This window comes from Pristiophorus japonicus, chromosome 6 (genome assembly GCF_044704955.1).
Source record: "Pristiophorus japonicus isolate sPriJap1 chromosome 6, sPriJap1.hap1, whole genome shotgun sequence".
NCBI classification, from domain to species: domain Eukaryota; kingdom Metazoa; phylum Chordata; class Chondrichthyes; family Pristiophoridae; genus Pristiophorus; species Pristiophorus japonicus.
The window spans coordinates 184,885,879-184,905,921 of record NC_091982.1 but is presented as its reverse complement, the minus strand read 5'-3'; the positions used below and the strand labels follow the sequence as shown (position 1 = coordinate 184,905,921).

At 45.2% G+C, this 20,043-nt stretch overlaps 1 protein-coding gene across 1 annotated transcript in view; it reads right to left on the bottom strand.

Moving 5' to 3' along the window:
• LOC139266235 (probable cation-transporting ATPase 13A4) overlaps window positions 1–15,415 on the bottom strand; it is a 125,164-nt gene extending 109,749 nt beyond the window's left edge. The window contains exon 1 of the mRNA XM_070884064.1: window positions 15,283–15,415. Within this exon, the coding sequence (XP_070740165.1) occupies window positions 15,283–15,415 (133 nt within the window). The remainder of the gene's footprint in view (window positions 1–15,282) is intronic.
• Between the last annotated feature and the right edge of the window lie 4,628 nt (window positions 15,416–20,043).

Below are 20,043 nucleotides of genomic sequence, written 5' to 3'. Positions count from 1 at the left end.
TTATATTTGTGGAACATCAAAATCCATAGATTTAAAATATATTTTTTTAAGTTTGTTTATGATATTTTGACTTCTACCTTAATCCCATGTGTATGCCCCAAACTTTATATTGCTTTCTGTAAAATGATTAAAAGGGTGAAGAATAATCACTGCTTTTTACTTCCTGGTTTGCTGTCTGTGAGAATTCTTTAATGTGATTGGCTGCTCAGCCTGCTTGATGACATCACTGTTGCTGGACACTGGAGATCTCTTAATGTTGCTGTAAGAATTAAGTTAACATCAGGAAAAGTGAAATCAAGGCCACAGAGATCGCAAGATCTTGGTGGGCAGCTTTTCTCGAGGTCAGCGGTGAACGGCGTCACTTCGCCGCTGACCACAAAATCCGGGCCAATAAGTTTTATTACAATATGGATGGCAATCTGAGAAAGTTACATCTTTAATTATCACTAAAGATGTTTAATCTTAAATTCCAATCTCGCAGACTGCTTTATTTAAACACATTTTATTGAATTTGCTCAAGTTTGTTCCACATGGACATTTAAAGCAAACAATACAATTTAGTAAGATTTCAGTAGTTATTGCATTTTGTACAAAAATTTAGTTATATCCTAAGAACATAAGAACATAAGAAGCAGGAGCAGGAGGAGGACATTTAGCCCCTCGAGCCTGCTCCGCCATTCAATGAGATCAATAAAGATCTTCTACCTCAACTCCACTTGCCTACGCTATCCCCATATCTCTTGATTCCCTTAATATCCAAAAATCTAGCGATCTCTGTCTTGAATATACTCAATGACTGAGCTTCCACTGCCCTCACGGGTAGAGAATTCCAAAGATTCACAACCATCTGAGTGAAGAGATTTCTCCTCATCTCAGTCCAAAGTGGCTGACCACTTATTCTGAGACTGACACTCCTGGTTCTAAACTCCCCAGCCAGGGAAAACATCCGCCCTGAATCTATCCTGTCAAGCGCTGTAAGAATTTTGTATGTTTTAATGAGATCACCTCTCATTCATAGAAACATAGAAACATAGAAAATAGGTGCAGGAGTAGGCCATTCGGCCCTTTGAGCCTGCACAACCATTCAATAAGATCATGGCTGATCATTCACCTCAGTACCTGTTTCCTGCTTTCTCTCCATACCCCTAGATCCCTTTAGCAGTAAGAGCCATATCTAACTCCTCTTGAATATATCCAATGAACTGGCATCAACAACTCTCTGTGGTAGGGAATTCCACAGGTTAACAACTCTCTGAGTGAAGAAGTTTCTCCTCATCTCAGTTCTAAATGGCTTACCCCTTATCATAGAAACATAGAAAATAGATGCAGGAGTAGGCCATTCGGCCCTTCTAGCCTGCACCGCCATTCAATGAGTTCATGGCTGAACATTCAACTTCAGTACCCCATTCCTGCTTTCTCGCCATACCCCTTGATCCCCCTAGCAGTAAGGACCTCATCTAACTCCTTTTTGAATATATTTAGTGAATTGGCCTCAACAACTTTCTGTGGTAGAGAATTCCACAGGTTCACCACTCTCTGGGTGAAGAAATTCCTCCGCATCTCGGTCCTAAATGGCTTACCCCTTATCCTTAGACTGTGACCCCTGGTTCTGGACTTCCCCAACATTGGGAACATTCTTCCTGCATCTAACCTGTCGAACCCCGTCAGAATTTTATATGTTTCTATGAGGTCCCCTCTCATTCTTCTGAACTCCAGTGAATACAAGCCCAGTCGATCCAGTCTTTCTTGATAGGTCAGTCCCGCCATCCCGGGAATCAGTCTGGTGAACCTTCGCTGCACTCCCTCAATAGCAAGAATGTCCTTCCTCAGGTTAGGAGACCAAAACTGTACACAATACTCCAGATGTGGCCTCACCAATGCCCTGTACAACTGTAGCAACACCTCCCTGCCCCTGTACTCAAATCCCCTTGCTATGAAGGCCAACATGCCATTTGCTTTCTTAACCGCCTGCTGCACCTGCATGCCAACCTTCAATGACTGATGTACCATGACACCCAGGTCTCTTTGCACCTCCCCTTTTCCTAATCTGTCACCATTCAGATAATAGTCTGTCTCTCTGTTTTTACCACCAAAGTGGATAACCTCACATTTATCCACATTATACTTCATCTGCCATGCATTTGCCCACTCACCTAACCTATCCAAGTCGCTCTGCAGCCTCACAGCATCCTCCTCGCAGCTCACACTGCCACCCAACTTAGTGTCATCCGCAAATTTGGAGATACTACATTTAATCCCCTCATCTAAATCATTAATGTACAGTGTAAACAGCTGGGGCCCCAGCACAGAACCTTGCGGTACCCCACTAGTCACTGCCTGCCATTCTGAAAAGTACCCATTTACTCCTACTCTTTGCTTCCTGTCTGACAACCAGTTCTCAATCCATGTCAGTACACTACCCCCAATCCCATGTGCTCTAACTTTGCACATCAATCTCTTGTGTGGGACCTTGTCGAACGCCTTCTGAAAGTCCAAATATACCACATCAACTGGTTCTCCCTTATCCACTCTACTGGAAACATCCTCAAAAAATTCCAGAAGATTTGTCAAGCATGATTTCCCTTTCACAAATCCATGCTGACTTGGACCTATCATGTCACCTCTTTCCAAATGCACTGCTATGACATCCTTAATAATTGATTCCATCATTTTACCCACTACCGATGTCAGGCTGACCGGTCTATAATTCCCTGTTTTCTCTCTCCCTCCTTTTTTAAAAAGTGGGGTTACATTGGCTACCCTCCACTCCATAGGAACTGATCCAGAGTCAATGGAATGTTGGAAAATGACTGTCAACGCATCCACTATTTCCAAGGCCACCTCCTTAAGTACTCTGGGATGCAGTCCATCAGGCCCTGGGGATTTATCGGCCTTCAATCCCATCAATTTCCCCAACACAATTTCCCGGCTAATAAGGATTTCCCTCAGTTCCTCCTCCTTACTAGACCCCCCGACCCCTTTTATAACCGGAAGGTTGTTCGTGTCCTCCTTCGTGAATACCGAACCAAAGTACTTGTTCAATTGGTCCGCCATTTCTTTGTTCCCCGTTATGACTTCCCCTGATTCTGACTGCAGGGGACCTACATTTGTCTTTACTAACCTTTTTCTCTTTACATATCTATAGAAACTTTTGCAATCCGTCTTAATGTTCCCTGCAAGCTTCTTCTCATACTCCATTTTCCCTGCCCTAATCAAACCCTTTGTCCTCCTCTGCTGAGTTCTAAATTTCTCCCAGTCCCCAGGTTCGCTGCTATTTCTGGCCAATTTGTATGCCACTTCCTTGGCTTTAATACTATCCCTGATTTCCCTTGATAGCCACGGTTGAGCCACCTTCCCTTTTTTATTTCTATGCCAGACAGGAATGTACAATTGTTGTAGTTCATCCATGCGGTCTCTAAATGTCTGCCATTGCCCATCCACAGTCAACCCCTTAAGTATCATTCGCCAATCCATCTCAGCCAATTCACGCCTCATACCTTCAAAGTTAGCCTTCTTTAAGTTCTGGACCATGGTCTCTGAATTAACTGTTTCATTCTCCATCCTAATGCAGAATTCCACCATATTATGGTCACTCTTCCCCAAGGGGCCTCGCACAACGAGATTGCTAATTAATCCTTTCTCATTACACAACACCCAGTCTAAGATGGCCTCCCCCCTAGTTGGTTCCTCGACATATTGGTCTAAAAAACCATCCCTTATGCACTCCAGAAAATCCTCCTCCACCGTATTGCTTCCAGTTTGGTTAGCCCAATCTATGTGCATATTAAAGTCACCCATTATAACTGCTGCACCTTTATTGCACGCACCCCTAATTTCCTGTTTGATGCCCTCCCCAACATCACTACTACTGTTTGGAGGTCTGTACACAACTCCCACTAACGTTTTTTGCCCTTTGGTGTTCTGCAGCTCTACCCATATAGATTCCACATCATCCAAGCTAATGTCCTTCCTAACTATTGCCTTAATCTCCTCCTTAACCAGCAATGCTACCCCACCTCCTTTTCCTTTTATTCTATCCTTCCTGAATGTTGAATACCCCTGGATGTTGAGTTCCCAGCCCTGCTCATCCTGGAGCCACGTCTCCGTAATCCCAATCACATCATAGACTACGTCCCCTGGTTCTGGACTTCCCCAACATCGGGAACATTCTTCCTGCATCTAACTTGTCCAGTCCTTTCAGAATTTTATATGTTTCTATGAGATCCCCTCTCATCCTTCTAAACTCCAGTGAATACAGGCCCAGTTGATCCAGTCACTCCTCATATGTCAGTCCCGCCATCCCTGAAATCAGTCTAGTGAACCTTTACTGCACTCCCTCAATAGCAAGAACATCCTTCTTCAGATTAGAAGACCAAAACTGAACACAATATTCCAGGTGACGCATCACTAAAGCCCTGTACAACTGCAGTAAGACCTCCTGCTCCTATACTCAAATCCCCTAGCTATGAAGGCCAACATACCATTTGCCTTCTTCACCGGCTGCTGAACCTGCATGCCAACTTTCAATGACTGATGTACCATGACACCCAGGTCTCGTTGCATCTCCCCTTTTCCTAATCTGCCGCCATTCAGATAATATTATGCCTTCATGTTTTTGCCCCCAAAATGGATAACCTCACATTTATCTACATTATACTGCATCTGCCATGCGTTTGCCCACTCACCTAACCTGTCCAAGTCACCCTGCAGCCTTTTAGTGTCCTCCTCAAAGCTCACACCGCCATCCAGCTTAGTGTCATCTGCAAACTTGGAGATTCTTCTAAGCACAAGAGAATGTAGGCCTAGTCTACTCAATCTCTCCACATTGGACAATCCCCCATCCCAGGAATCAGTCTGGTGAACCTTTTTTGCACTCCCTCTATGGCAAGTATATCCTTCCTTAGGTAAGGAGCCTAAAACTGTACACAATACTCCAGGTGTGGTCTCACTGAGGCCCTCTATAATTGCAGTAAGATGTTTTTACTCTTATGCTCAAATCCTCTTGGAATAAAGGCCAACATTCTTAATTGCTTGCTGTACCTGCATGTTAACATTCTGTGATTTGTGTACAAGGACACGCAGGTCCCTCTAAATACCAATATTTCCCAATCTCTCACCAATTAAAAAATACTCTGCTTTTCTATTTTTCCTACCAAAGTGGATAACTTCACATTTCTCCACATTATATTCAATTTCCCATGTCCTTGTCCACTTACTTATCCTGTCTATATCCCATTGAAGCCTCTTTGCATCCTCCTCACAACTTACATTCCCACCTAGCTCTGAAAAACGGTCTCATTGTTTACATTCATGAACATAAATGGAGCCAAAAAATGACATTCTGTACATCCTATACTTGGTTTAGGAATTAGTGTGGTAATATTTTTACAAAGGACAAGGTGATTTTCCCAACAGTAGATTTTTTTTAAAATGGGGTTGCTCAAGTCCCTGTTTAATATTTATAATGATGAATGATATATCCCATATGATGGACTAGTTTAACAAAAAAACTGCACGCAACATGCACTGGTCATTTTCCACCAAAATACAAATATTTCAATTGCAATTGTGTCACGTTGGGACAGAAAACAATTGCTGCAGTATTTAGTTAGTAAAATTATCAGCAATCAGGAATGACATGAAAAAGCCATTTAAAATTATCTTTATACATTTGCAAAGTTATTTTACTGATTTAGAGGATACTGTGAAGAAATGTTCTATGGTTCTGTAAATTCTACTTTCTAACTGTTCTCATAACAATATTTATTTTCCATGGGGAATTTATATTAAGGTAAACAAGACTTGTATTTATATAGCCCTCTCAGAAACATCTCAAAGCACTTCACCTACAGCAAATTACTTTGAATTGCAGTGCCTTGTTATGGAGGCAAATGTGGAAGCCATGTTTTGCTGAGTGGATCCCACAAACAGCAATGGAATGAATGACTTGTTAATCTGTTTTGGCACTGTTGATTTAGGGAAGGATTTGGCCAGTGCATAGAGAGAACAAACTTCTGTTCTTCAAATGATGCTGTGGGTTCTCTAATGCCCACTTGAACCACAGGGATAAGATTGGCATTGCAAAAACACTGACCCGAATTGATGTGTGGAATTGCCTTGAAATTCTTTCCTTTTAACGACTGCAAATATTTCTGCAATTGAATGCAAATGAACAAGGCAAACAGCTTAGTTCCAGTAAATACAGCTTGCGTGATGTTTAATAGTTCAAAGGATTAACATAAAATGGTAAATAAACCTAGCTGTGTTGTCACTGCCAAACATGTGATAGGTTCTTGATGCTATTATGAGTTAAATATGTGTGATGAAGACTGTATGCCTTTGATCAAAAGTAAGCAAACATCTTAATTGAAAAGAATATAAAATTGCAGTCCACTTTGACCTGAAATCACAAAAACTCCTGTGACAAAGATTCTGTCAGACTAATTGTATTGTAAAGCCATTCTTTCTTCATTTTCGTTTGAAATTGAGAATGTATAAAATATAACTTCATCTTTCCAAACAATGATTTTGTAATACAAGTTTAACAATTGATCTAGCTCATCCTAAATCCAGTCAGTGCCATAGCCTTATATCCTGTGACATCCTGCCCAGATTGCCTTCTTGTTTCCTGCAGATTCTGGGTGGGATACATAGCTCCCCAGCCTCTGCTGCCACTTCCAGGATTTTTCTCCAGAAGGGTCAAGTGGATGCTGTATTCAGATGATAATTAAATGACGGGAATATCTTATCTGATATATCCTTTTCATTACTGTCTTAGTAATGCAGGGAATCAGGATTCCATTACTTTTTATGCGTCCAGTGTTGCTAAGGCGACAGAGCGATTTAACAATTAAAAAGCTGCCTTGCTTAATGTAATCATCTGCACAGTGATGGCTTATTTTTCTCCCCCCTGCAGCTGAGTAACTAGGGAAACAGGATATGATCTCCAGTCTGAATCATTTTATATTAATGTTATATGTTGCATGCAGAATATTAGTTTAGCAGTTGTAGAGGTTGTAGAGGCAAATTTTCATCTCCGCCACCTAAGAATAATCCAGCTGAGCAGATTGCCTGCCTGTCATAGAACCCCACTTGATTTTCACTGAATTCAATAGCCTGGTTCAAGATGAAAATTTACCCCAAATAATTTTTAAATCTCTATGAAAAAGTACGACCATTCCAGCATTATGAAATCCTTTGGATTGTTCCCATATCCTAAGCTGCCTTACTTCTGGGTCAAGCTTCCACCATAGGTGAGAGAGAGGAATGTGGCTGCAGACCTGCCACACAGCACCATGACATTGGTACCATCTTCTGGAAAGCTAGCAAATTCATTTGGGATGGCTCCTAGGCAGCAGCATGAAAGGGCTATTTCATTCGATCATGTCACTGGTTTCCCCAAAGATCAGGGGGAAATAGATGCTATTGTGTTCAGAATAAATCCACAGGACTGTATTGCAAGCTCAAACTGTTGTGACCTTGGTCTCTTTATTCAGACTCCAGAGTGGAGAAGCAGCATTGTGAATCACCTTTTACACCTGCTTGCCCCAGGGTGCACAAGTGACCCTTAGGTTTCCCACAGGTGTGCCCCCTAGTGGCAAGTCTTACATTTTGGTGAGGTTTACATACATACATAGCAGCACTCCCCCTCCAAAGTCTTATGTGCCAGTTATTTGCAAGTTGAGGCGACCTGGCGCCCCACGTCCCTGGGCCAAAGTCCTGACATGGTGGGTTCATCCTCATGGTTGACGGTGACGTCGATTGGGTCGCTGGGGGCCAGGTCCTTTCACAGTGGCGTCTGGTTATCTGTAGTTTGCAGTTTGGTCTGGTCCAAATGCTTTACGCGTTAGCCCAGTACATGGTTTCACAATCAAATGCTCCGTTTTCATCACATATACACCATTCCCCCTCATGGCTAATGTGGTGCTAGCGGCCCAACTGGGGCCCTGAACATAGTCTACATCACTTATTCTGATGTTGTGTGGAGGGGCCGTGCAAACATGGTGTATTCTCTGCTGGTGGCATGCGGAAGGCTCGGTTCTGAGTGATTCTATCTGGTGACTGTGTAGCACCCGGGATAACCGGTAGCCGGGTCTGTAGAGAGTCTACCGTGACAGCGTGGTGCTTGGTTTAGTGATTTGGGCTGCCTGCTCCGGACTATTGTCGCTTACCCTAAGGTCTAGCAAGCCCAGGATGACAGCAATGGCCTTGAGACTTTCGGTAGTGGGGGGAGGCCTAGTGGTCCCCATGGATCCTGGACCGTGGTATGGGGGCCACGGACCACCGACTGTGTGTAGCCACCCTGCCTTACTTTGCAACGTTGGGATGGGCCTTTCGTCTTTGCAACATCCCATCTAACAGTTCACCTTTGACTGGCAGTAACGTGGGATCCTGGCTGGTCCAGGTCCTAAACTGGAGGGGCCATTATGGTTGACCCCTCGCTTTCTAGCACTTCCATGACCGGGAGTGGGTCTGCAGGCTGCGCTGTTTCCAGTGGTGGGCAACGGCAGCCAACTGAGGGCATTAGTACTATTCTCAGTGCCTGTCCCATGGCGGATCATGTTACAGTGCACAGACAATGTTAGACCTTCTCAAAACAACACATCGATAACGGTGCCTCTGCTTCCCAAACTTGTGGGATGAGCAGCTTGTCTGACTCGAGCAAATATTGGGACACTCTTTGGTACGTCTCTTTAGTCCCGTGAATATAGGCTGCTGCCTTGGTTAACTTATTGGATACATGTTCAAGCGTTTGGGGCTCGCCCGCTACTTTTGCTTGCTGCACAACACTCCCGACTCCGTGCGGTAACACATCACTTGCTACGAATGCTTTGTTAGATACATATACAACTGGTTGGGGTTCGCCTGCTATTTTGGTTTGCTGTACAACACACCCGACCCCGTGTGATAACACATCACTTGTTACAAGTACTTTGTCAGATACATATATGACCGGTTGGTGCTCACCCGCTACTTTGGCTTGTTGTGAAGTCCCTCCGACCCCATATAATGGTATATCATTGGCCGCGAAAGACTACACACATGGGTTACATAGTGTAAACAACTTATTGGAACGTAGTGGGTTCCTGGCCTTCTCAGCAGCCACCCCTTTACCTTTGCCCCAAATCCAGTCATCTTCCTTGCTGCGCGACACATTCCTCCGTTCCGTTGTGGTGACCTCCCGTGGTCTGGACGCACCTTGGTCCCGTGGTCTGGACGCACCCTCGTCCCGTGGTCTGGACGCACCCTCGTCCCGTGGTCTGGACGCTCTCTTGTCCAGTGGTCTGGACGCACTCTTGTCCTGTGGTCTGGATGCCCTCTCGTCCAATGGTCTGGACACCCTCTCACCCGTGTTCATGATGCCAACTGCCGCGATCTTCCTCCCCAGGGATTTGGCCTCTGGTGTCGGGGAGACGCATTTGGATTGTTTCGGCCGGAGTCCCACTCTGTATGGTCGACCTGGAGCCTCTTCTGTCGTTGGCTTTGGGTGGTGGGTACCGTGCCTGTACCGCTGCTTGGTTGAACTTCACCTCCGCATGGTCATGATGAGCAGCCTGTGCCTTGGGGATCTGCAAATGGATCTGCATTTCGATGCCTGGTTCAGCTGAAGGTGGGGGTTTGCTCAGCCTTTGAGAAGGGGAGATGTCGTTTGCCGGAGAAGGTACGCAGAGGTCTTCCCAGTTCCATCGAAACTTCCCCATCCATCTACTACCAAGCAACATTGGCCCATCACCTGAAACAATCCAGTGTTAAATTGTGCACTACTCCCTCATGGGATACTCTTATGTCCGGACTACCAATAACTGGTATCAAACCGGACGGTCTGCACCTGGGCAGGACCAGAACCAATGTCCTAGGGGGAGTGTTTGCTAGTGCTGTTGGGAGGGGTTAAACTAATATGGCAGGGGTATGGGAACCGATGCAGGGAGAAAGAGGGAAGTAGAATGGGGGCAGAAGCAAAAGATAGAAAGAAAAAAAGTAAAAGTGGAGAGCAGAGAAACGCAAGGCCAAAATCAAAAAGGGCCACATTACAGCAAAATTCTAAAGGGGCAAAGTGTGTTAAAAAGACAAGCCTGAAGGCTCTGTGCCTCAGTACGAGGAGTATTCGTAATAAGGTGGATGAATTAACTGCACAAACAGCAATTAATGAATATGATATAATTGACATCACAGAGACATGGCTCCAGGGTGACCAAGGCTGGAAACTTAACATCCAGGGGTGCTCAACATTCAGGAAGGATAGACAGAAAGGAAAAGGAGGTGGGAGAGCGTTGCTGGTTAAAGAGGAAATTAACACAATAGTAAGGAAGGACATTAGCTTGGATGATGTGGAATCTGTACGAGTGGAGCTGCGGAATACCAAAGGGCAGAAAACGCTAGTTGGAGTTATGTACAGACCACCAAACAGTAGTAGTGAGGTTGGGGAAAGCATCAAAGAAGAAATTAGGGATGCATGCAATAAAGGTACAGCAGTTACCATGGCGACTTTAATCTACATAGATTGGGCTAACCAAACTGGTAGCAATACGATGGAGGAGGATTTCCTGGTGTGTATTAGGGATGGTTTTCTGGACCAATATATCGAGGAACCAACTAGAGGGCTGGCCATTCTCGACTGGGTGATGTTTACTGAAAAAGGACTAATTAGCAATCTTGTTGTGCGAGGCCCCTTGGGGAAGAGTGACCATAATATGGTAGAATTCTTTATTAAGATGGAGAGTGACACAGTTAATTCAGAAACTAGGGTCCTGAACTTAAGGAAAGATGACTTCGATGGTATGAGACGTGAATTGACTAGAATAGACTGGCGAATGATACTTAAAGGGTTGACAATGGCTAGGCAATGGCAAACATTTAAAGATCACATAGATGAACTTCAACAATTGTACATCCCTGTCTGGAGTAAAAATAAAATGGGGAAGGTGGCTCAAACCGTGGCTAACAAGGGAAATTAAGGATTGTGTTAAATCCAAGGAAGAGGCATATAAATTGGCCAGAAAAAGCAGCAAACCTGAGGACTGGGAGAAATTTAGAATCCAGCAGAGGATGACAAAGTGTTTAATTAGGAGGGATAAAATAGAGTATGAGAGGAAGCTTGCTGGGAACATAAAAACTGACTGCAATAGCTTCTATAGATATGTGAAGAGAAAAAGATTAATGAAGACAAACGTAGGTCCCTTGCAGTCAGATTCAGGTGAATTTATAATGGGGAACAAAGAAATGGCAGACCAATTGAACAAATACTTTGGTTCTGACTTCACGAAGGAAGACACAAATAACCTTCCGGAAATACTAGGGGACCGAGGGTCGAGTGAGAAGGAGGAACTGAAGGATATCCTTATTAGGTAGGAAATTGTGCTAGGGAAATTGATGGGATTGAAGGCTGATAAATCCCTGGGGCCTGTTAGTCTACATCCCAGAGTACTTAAGGAAGTGGTTCTAGAAATAGTGGATGCATTGGTGATCATTATCCAACAGTCTATCGACTCTGGATCAGTTTCTATGGACTGGAGGGTAGCTAATGTAACACCACTTTTTAAAAAAGGAGGGAGAGAGGAAACGGGTAATTATAGACCGGTTAGCCTGACATCAGTAGTGGGGAAAATGTTGGAATCAATTATTAAACATGAAATAGCAGCGCATTTGGAAAGCAGTGACAGGATCGGTCCAAGTCAGCATGGATTTATGAAAGGGAAATCATGCTTGACAAATCTTCGAGAATTTTTTGAGGATGTAACCAGTAGAGTGGACAAGGGAGAACTAGTGGATGTGGTGTATTTGGACTTTCAAAAGGCTTTTGACAAGGTCCCACACAAGAAATTGGTGTGCAAAATTAAAGCACATGGTGTTAAGGGTAATGTACTGACGTGGATAGAGAACTGTTGGCAGACAGGAAGCAGAGAGTCGGGATGAACAGGTCCTTTTCAGAATGGCAGGCAGTGACTAGTGGTGTGCTGCAGGGCTCAGTGCTGGGACCCCAGCTATTTACAATATACATTAATGATTTATATGAAGGAATTGAGTGTAATATCTCCAAGTTTGCAGATGACACTAAGCTGGGTGGTGGTGTGAGCTGTGAGGAGGATGCTAAGAGGCTGCAGGGTGATTTGGACAGGTTAGGTGAATGGGCAAATGCATGGCAGATGCATTATAATGTGGATAAATGTGAGGTTATCCACTTTGGTGGCAAAAACACGAAGGCAGAATATTATCTGAATGGCGGCAGATTAGGAAAAGGGGAGGTGCAATGAGACCTGGGTATCATGGTACATCAGTCATTGAAAGTTGGCATGCAGGTACAGCAGGCAGTGAAGAAGGCAAATGGTATGTTGGCCTGCATAGCTAGGGTATTTGAGTATAGGAGCAGGGAGGTCTTACTGCAGTTGTACAGGGCCTTTGTGAGGCCTCACCTGGAATATTGTGTTCAGTTTTGGTTTCCTAATCTAAGGAAGGACATTCTTGCTATTGATGGAGTGCAGTGAAGGTTCACCAGACTGATTCCCGGGATGACAGGACTGACATATGAGGAGAGACTGGATCGACTGGGCCTGTATTCACTGGAGTTTAGAAGGATGTGAGTGGATCTCATAGAAACATAAAATTCTGACAAGACTGGACAGGTTAGATGCAGAAAGAATGTTCCCAATGTTGGGGAAGTCCAGAATCAGGGGACACAGTCTAAGGATAAGGGATAAGCCATTTAGGACTGAGATGAGGAGAAACGTCTTCATTCAGAGAGTTGTTAACCTGTGGAATTCTCTACTGCAGAGAGTTGTTGATGCCAGTTCATTGGATATATTCAAGAGGGAGTTAGATATGGCCCTTACGGCTAATGGAATCAAGGGGTATGGAGAGAAAGCAGGAAAGGGATACTGAGGTGAATGATCAGCCATGATGTTATTGAATGGTGGCGCAGGCTTGAAGGACCGAATGGCCTACTCCTGCACCTATTTTCTATGTTTCTATGTTTCCTTGATGTAGCTGCGCAGCTTTGCCTGAATCGAGATCAGCTTGGGTCGCTGTGCTCCGTCGCCCCACAGCCTCTTGAATGCCTTCTGGCTCATAACTGATTGACTCGCCCAGTGTCTAGTTCCATGGAGACTGGAGTGCCATTAAGTTCAACTTTTAACATTATCAGAGGGCTTTTGATGGTGAAGGTGTATATCCCATATACTTCCTCTTCCTCCTCATGTTGAGTTGCCTCTCCTGCTTGTTCATCGTGATCCTCGCTGGATCGGTCGTCCTCTTCTGACTCTGCCACGTGGTGAGTCAGAGATCTTTTGCACATTCGCTGGAGATGCCTCATTGTTCTACAGCCCTTGCACACATAGGGCTTGAATTGACATTGATGAGCTCTATGGCTGCCTCCGCAATGCCAACATGGTGCTAATGGATACGCATTTACGCCCCACGGTGGACACTGAGTCACTCTAGGCCTAGGTCTGGCCTCTGCACTCATGTGGGCCTTGCTCTGTACCGTTCTGCCTGCTGAAAACAGTATTTTATGCACAGTACTTGCCGATGAACTTTGATTCTGTGAAGATATGTTTCGTGGTATCACTCGTGGATATGAAGGCTTGGGTTATTGTGATGGCCTTGCTCAGATCTAAGGATTCGGCAGACAGCAGTTTGCGAAGAATGACCTCGTGGCCAATTTCAAGCATGAAAGAGTCCCGCAACATTTTCCCCAAGGATCCTGCAACTTCGCACTGTCCCGCAAGGTGTCTTAAGTCGGCGACAAAACTCGCTACGTTCTGGCCCTCGGAGCGATGGTGCGCGTAAAAGCGATACCTGGCCATCAAGATGCTCTCCTTTGACTTGAGGTGTTCCCTAACCAGCATACACAGCTCTGTGTAAGACTTGTCCGTTGGTTTGAGGAGGCCATATATCGAAGACCCACATACGGTGAGGAGAATCGCCCTGCGCTTGATCGCCGTCTCAGCCTTGTCCAATTCGTTGGCCACAAAATACTGGTCGAGGCACTCAATGAAGGCTTCCCAATCATCACCCTCAACAAATCTCCCATGAATACCAACGGCAGCCATTACCAGGTGAAAGTTCATGATCCATTACTCATCGCCAATTTTTTGTGTTCAGAATAAATCCACAGGACTGTATTGCAAGCTCAAACTGTTGTGACCTTGGTATCTTTATTCAGACTCCAGAGTGGAGAAGCAGCATGGTGAATCATCTTTTATACCTGCTTGCCCCAGGGTGCACAGGTGAGCCCCCTAGTGGCAAGTCTTACATTTTGGTGAGGTTTACAGACATACATAACAGATGCCACTCTCATTGCACAGCAGGCTCCTACTGTAGAGTCATTGAAATTCCTGAAAAGAAAGGAATTCTACTCATTCAATGTTCAAATTTTCTACAATCATCTCGAGTGAATCCTGCATCTTAATACCAAATGTGAAAGGAGTCATCTGGACACATTCATCATAAGGGAACATCAGCCTCCCATCTCTATTCAGGGAAGGCAGTGAGGTGTTGGAATGGCTTTGGAGACAAAAATGGCTTCCATGGCTCATGGCCCCACTTCAATTGCCGTGTTCACCAGCAGAACATTGCTGCCACCAGGCCCATACATCTACAAGAGTGGTCATTGTGGGATAGGGATTATGAAATCAAGGGTTCACTGCCTTGACAAATGAGGAGGGGCTTTGTTTTATGCTGGATGTCTAAATATTGTTGTCTAATCCTACCCTGGTGTTGTATCTTGGTGCAACTGAGGGCCAGTGTTGTGAGAGGTGGTTTCGCGGCTTCCCAGGTAAAAGAGATTCTTGAGACTGAGGTGGTCCTTGACTCATGACAGCTGAGTCCTGGTAAAGTTTGGGTAGAGTAGACTGCCTGTGTACCCTGGCCCTGCCCCCTATATGCTCATGCAGCTGATATAATCAGAAGGCCAAGTCCTAGAATGACACTGTAATGTAAGAAGTTGGAGTTGTATGAGGCAGCATGCAAGAAAGGCTTGTGAGGGGGGATCCAAACACTACTTTTAAGTGGAAGAGTTAGAGATCAATTGAACAAGTGAATGAAGACATCATTCTAGTTGAAGGTGATCAGTGGAGAGGGTCCCATGGTGCCAAAGTTAAAAGATGCAGTTCTTTTACCTTTCCTGCCACAGTCAAGGAGATGGCACTCAGCACCACAACTACCTCATTCCGCAAAGGTCTGGTGACTGATTTAGGTAGCCTCCTTCCCTGCATCTAAACCCAGCAGATGCTCTCTCCTCTTGCCCAGAGGATTTGTAGGTCAGCATCTGAGAAATTCTGAGCTTACCTCCTTCTGCCACTTCTTCACTGTGGATTTTCTGTGAGCCACTAGAGTGAGAGGCAGAAGCTGTTATGTATGTAAACATTCTAACTGTGTAAGACTTGCCAGCAGAGGGCACAACTGTTGGAGGCCCAAGCATCATTTGCACACCTCATGCAAGGGAATATAAAAAGTTGTCTGCCATGCTGCTTAGGCACTCTGGAGTTGTATTAAAGAGACTAAGGTCACATCTGTTTTAGCTCACAGTACTCATTCTTGTGGAGTTCTTGCATACTTAACAATTGACAACGAGTAGCAGATTACGAACTTTCACACGGTCATGGCTGCCGTTGGTATTTTAGAGAGATTTGTATGATTGGGAAGCCTTCATTGAACGTCTTGACCAGTACTTCATGGCCAACGAGCTGGATGGGGACGATAAAGCGATCAAGCGCAGGGCGATTCTCCTCACCGTGTGTGGGTCCACAATATACGGCCTCATCAAGAATCTGCTAGCACTGGAGAAACCAGCGGAGAAGACATATACAGAGTTGTGTACGCTGGTTCGGGAACACCTCAAGCCGAAGGAGAGCGTCTTAATGGTCAGGTATCGCTTCTACATGCACCACTGCTCCAAGGGCCAGGACGTGGCGAGTTTTGTTGCCGACCTGAGACGCCTTGCGGGAACTTGCGAATTTGCTGAATTTTTGGGAGAAATGCTGCGGGACTATTTTGTGCTTGGCATCTGCCAGAGGTCACTCTTCGCAAACTGCTGTCTGCCGAATCCCCAGACCTGAGCAAGGCCATCACGCTAGCCCAGGTATTCATATCCACGAGCGATAATACCAAACAGCTATCTTCCCAGCATCGAAACTCACCGGCAAGTACTATGCATAAAATAATCTCGCTAGCAGGCAGAACTGTATATGGCAGGGTCTACACACCTGCAGCTGCAAGACTTAGGATGACTCAGAGTCCACCATCGTGCATGAATGCAAATCGAATAGCACCATGTTGGCGCTGCGGGGCTAATCATCGAGCCCATCAATGTTGATTCAAGCACTACGTGTGCAAAGGCTGCGAAACAATGGGGCACCTCCAGCGAATGTTGAAGAGTGCTGCGACTCACCACATGGCAGAGTCGGCAGAGGATGATCGATCCGGCGTGGATCAATCAGATCAAAGAGAGGTAACTCAATCCGAGGAAGAAGTGTATGGGGTACACACCTTTACCACCAAGAGCCCTCCTATTATGCTGAAAGTCAAATTGAATGGTATTCTGGTATCAATGGAGTTGGACACGGGGGCGAGTCAGTCAATTATGAGCCAGAAGGTTTTTGAGAAAATGTGGGGCAACAGGGCACAAAAGCCCAAACTGAGCCCGATTCAGACAAAGCTGTGCACCGACACCAAAGAGCTCATATTAGTCATTGGCAGTGCGGCAGCTAAGGTATCATACGATGGAGCTGTGCATGATATATCGCTGTGGACTGTACCAGGTGATGGCTCAATGCTATTCGGCAGAAGTTGGCTGGGAAAGATTCGATGGAACTGGGACGACATCAAAGCACTATCTTCAGTGGATGATGCCTCGTGCGCCCAAGTGCTGAGCAAGTTTCCATCGCTATTTGAACCAGGCATTGGCAACTTCACAGGCGCCACGGTGCAGATCCATCTAGTGCCCGATGCAAGGCCCGTTCATCACAAGGCTCGAGCAGTTCCATATATGATGAGGGAAAAAGTCCTCAACTATTTTGGTAACTTTCTACCCGGGTTAAGCACTTTGCTGGAACCGTTGCACATGTTGCTACCTAAGGGTGACGACTGGGTTTGGGGTAAATCTCAAGAGACAGCCTTTGAGAAGGCCAGAAACCTACTTTGTTCTAATAAGTTACTTGTACTGTATGACCCATTTAAATGATTAGTGCTCGCTTGTGATGCATCTTCATACAGGGTTGGCTGTGTGTTACAGCAAACCAATGTATCGAGCAAACTTCAACCAGTTGCATACACGTCTAGAAGTCTGTCTAAGGCTGAAAGAGCCGGCAGTACGGTCGAGAAAGAGGCATTAGCATGTGTATATAGGGTTGAGATATTGCACCAATACCTATTTGGACTTCGGTTTGAGCTTGAAACTGACCACAAAACGCTCATTTCACTGTTTTCAGAAAGCAAAGGTATAAACACCACGCTTCATCCCGCATCCAAAGATGGGCACTAACATTGTCTGCCTATGGCTATGTTATCTGCCACAGACGGCACGGAGAACTGTGCTGATGCCCTCAGTCGGCTACCATTGCCCACTACCGGGGTGGAAATGGCACAGCCCGCAGACTTGCTTCTGGTCATGGATGCTTTTGAGAGTGAGGGGTCACCCATCACTGCTCGTCAGATAAGGACCTGGACCAGCCAGGATCCTGTGATATCACTTGTAAAAAGTTGCAAGCTCAATGGGAACTGGTCGGTGGTTCCCGGGGAAATGCAAGATGAAATTAAGCCGTTGCACCGACACAAAGATGAACTGCCCATCCAGTCGGATTGTCTCTTATGGGTTAATCAGGTGGTTTTACAAAAAAAAGGCAGGGAAACGTTCATATGCGATCTACACAGTACCCATCCAGGCATAATCGTGATGAAGGCTATAGCCAGGTCACATGTTTGGTGGCCCGGCATTGACTCGGACTTAGAGTCATGCGTACACCAGTGCAATATGTGCTCACAACTGAGCAATGCACCAAGGGAGGCTCCATTGAGTCTGTGGTCTTGGCCCTCCAAACCATGGTCCAGGATCCACGTAGATTTCTCGGAAAGATATTTGTAGTTGTAGTGGACACTTACTCTAAATGGATTGAATGCATAATCATGTCATCCAGCACATCCACTGCCACCATTGTAAGCTTCTGGGCTATGTTCACCACCCATGGCTTGCCCGACGTCCTTGTCAGTGACAATGGACCGTATTTCACCAGCTCAGAATTCAATGAGTTTATGACCCGCAATGGCATCAAGCATGTCAGGTCTGCCCCGTTTAAGCCCGCATCCAACGATCAAGCAGAACCGGCAGTCCAAACTATCAAGCAAAGCTTGAAACGCATGACGGAAGGCTCCTTACAGATCCGTTCATCTCGGGTTCTGCCTAGCTACCGGACCCGACCCCTGTCGCTCACTGGGGTTCCCCCTGCAGAATTGTTAATGAAGAGAGCACTCAAAACCAGGCTCTTCCAAGTCCACCCAGATCTAAATGATCATATGGAAACCCGGCATCACTGGCAAAACATATACCACGATCGCGCGGCTGTATTGTGTGATATTGGTGTTAACGACCCTGTGTTTGTCGTGAATTACGGTCATGGTCCTAAATGGGTTGCTGGCACTGTCTTGGCCAAGGAGGGGAATAGAGTGTTTATAGTCAAACTATTGAATGGACAAACGTGTAGAAAGCATTTGGATCAGACCTAACTGCGGTTCACCGACAACCAGGAACAACCTGAAGAGGACATCACCATCATCGATCCACCAACACACACCCAACCAGCAATCGACCTCGCTGTCAATCAAGAGGACAAACCCACCATTCCCAATAGTCCTGTCAGACCAGCCTCGCCGCAGTGCAGCAATGGTCCGACCAATTCACCCATGCCAGAGTTTGAACTCAGACGATCAACCAGGGAGCGTAGGGCCCCGGATCATCTCAACTTGTAAATAATTATCAAAGATTTTGGGGGTGAGTGATGTTATTTATGTAAACATTGTAACTGTGTAAGACTTGCCATCAGAGGGCGCAATTGTTGGAGGCCCAAGGGTCACCTATACACCTCGTGCAAGGGAGTATAAAAGGTTGTCTGCCATGCTGCTTAGGCATTCTGGAGTTGTATTAAAGAGACTAAGGTCACAACAGTTTTAGCTCACAGTATTCAGTCTTGTGGAGTTCTTCCATACTTAACAGAAACCATGATAAAACGTTGAGAAATGACAAAGGAATCCTTTGGTAAGAAATCACTGCATTTCAGTATTCTGATCAAGTAGAAACAACACAAACCACTCAAATGCTGTGCCTCTAAGAATCTGCTATCATCTTAAGTTGCCATAGCTTTTAAATTGACAATAAGTTTATTAACCTCCCACTACCACAGCCCCAATCCCCGTCCCTTTGGTTTACTGCCACGTTACATGAGAGTTGTGCTCATGGCCCGCCTTTAAATATTTGAATAAGTCGATCTTGTTACTTCTGATGGGGTCAGCAATGCGATTTTCTGGAAGGTGGAAGTCTGCCTTGCCTGTGTTCCTGTAGCGCAAATGGTAATGCATGTTTACGGCCCCAGTATATTAAAACAATAAAGCATCGAGTTGGCCAAGAAACTGCCTGCTCTTTTAAGTAGTGCCATGTCATCTTTAATATTCACCCAAAACAAACAAGAACAGGCCTCAGTTTAATGTTTAATTGAAAGGATAACATCTCTGACAATACAGTATTGTCAGTGCTGTACTGGAGTGCCAGCCTAGATTATGAGCTCAAACCCTAATATGAGATTTGACTCTTAATCTTCTGGTCCAGCAGTGAGAATACTTTCAACACAGTAAAGCTGGAATGCATTATGTCTGACACTGATCCCCAACCTTATTGAAAATATTGGATTATTTCTTGTAGAAAGAACACTTGTGTTTTTAATTACAATACCAAGGTATCCAAATCTGTATGACTTTAACTTAAATGACAATTTTGTTCCCTTGATATTCAAATAGGTTCTGAAGAACAAGCCTCAGAGCTGGCTATAACTGACTGGCAGA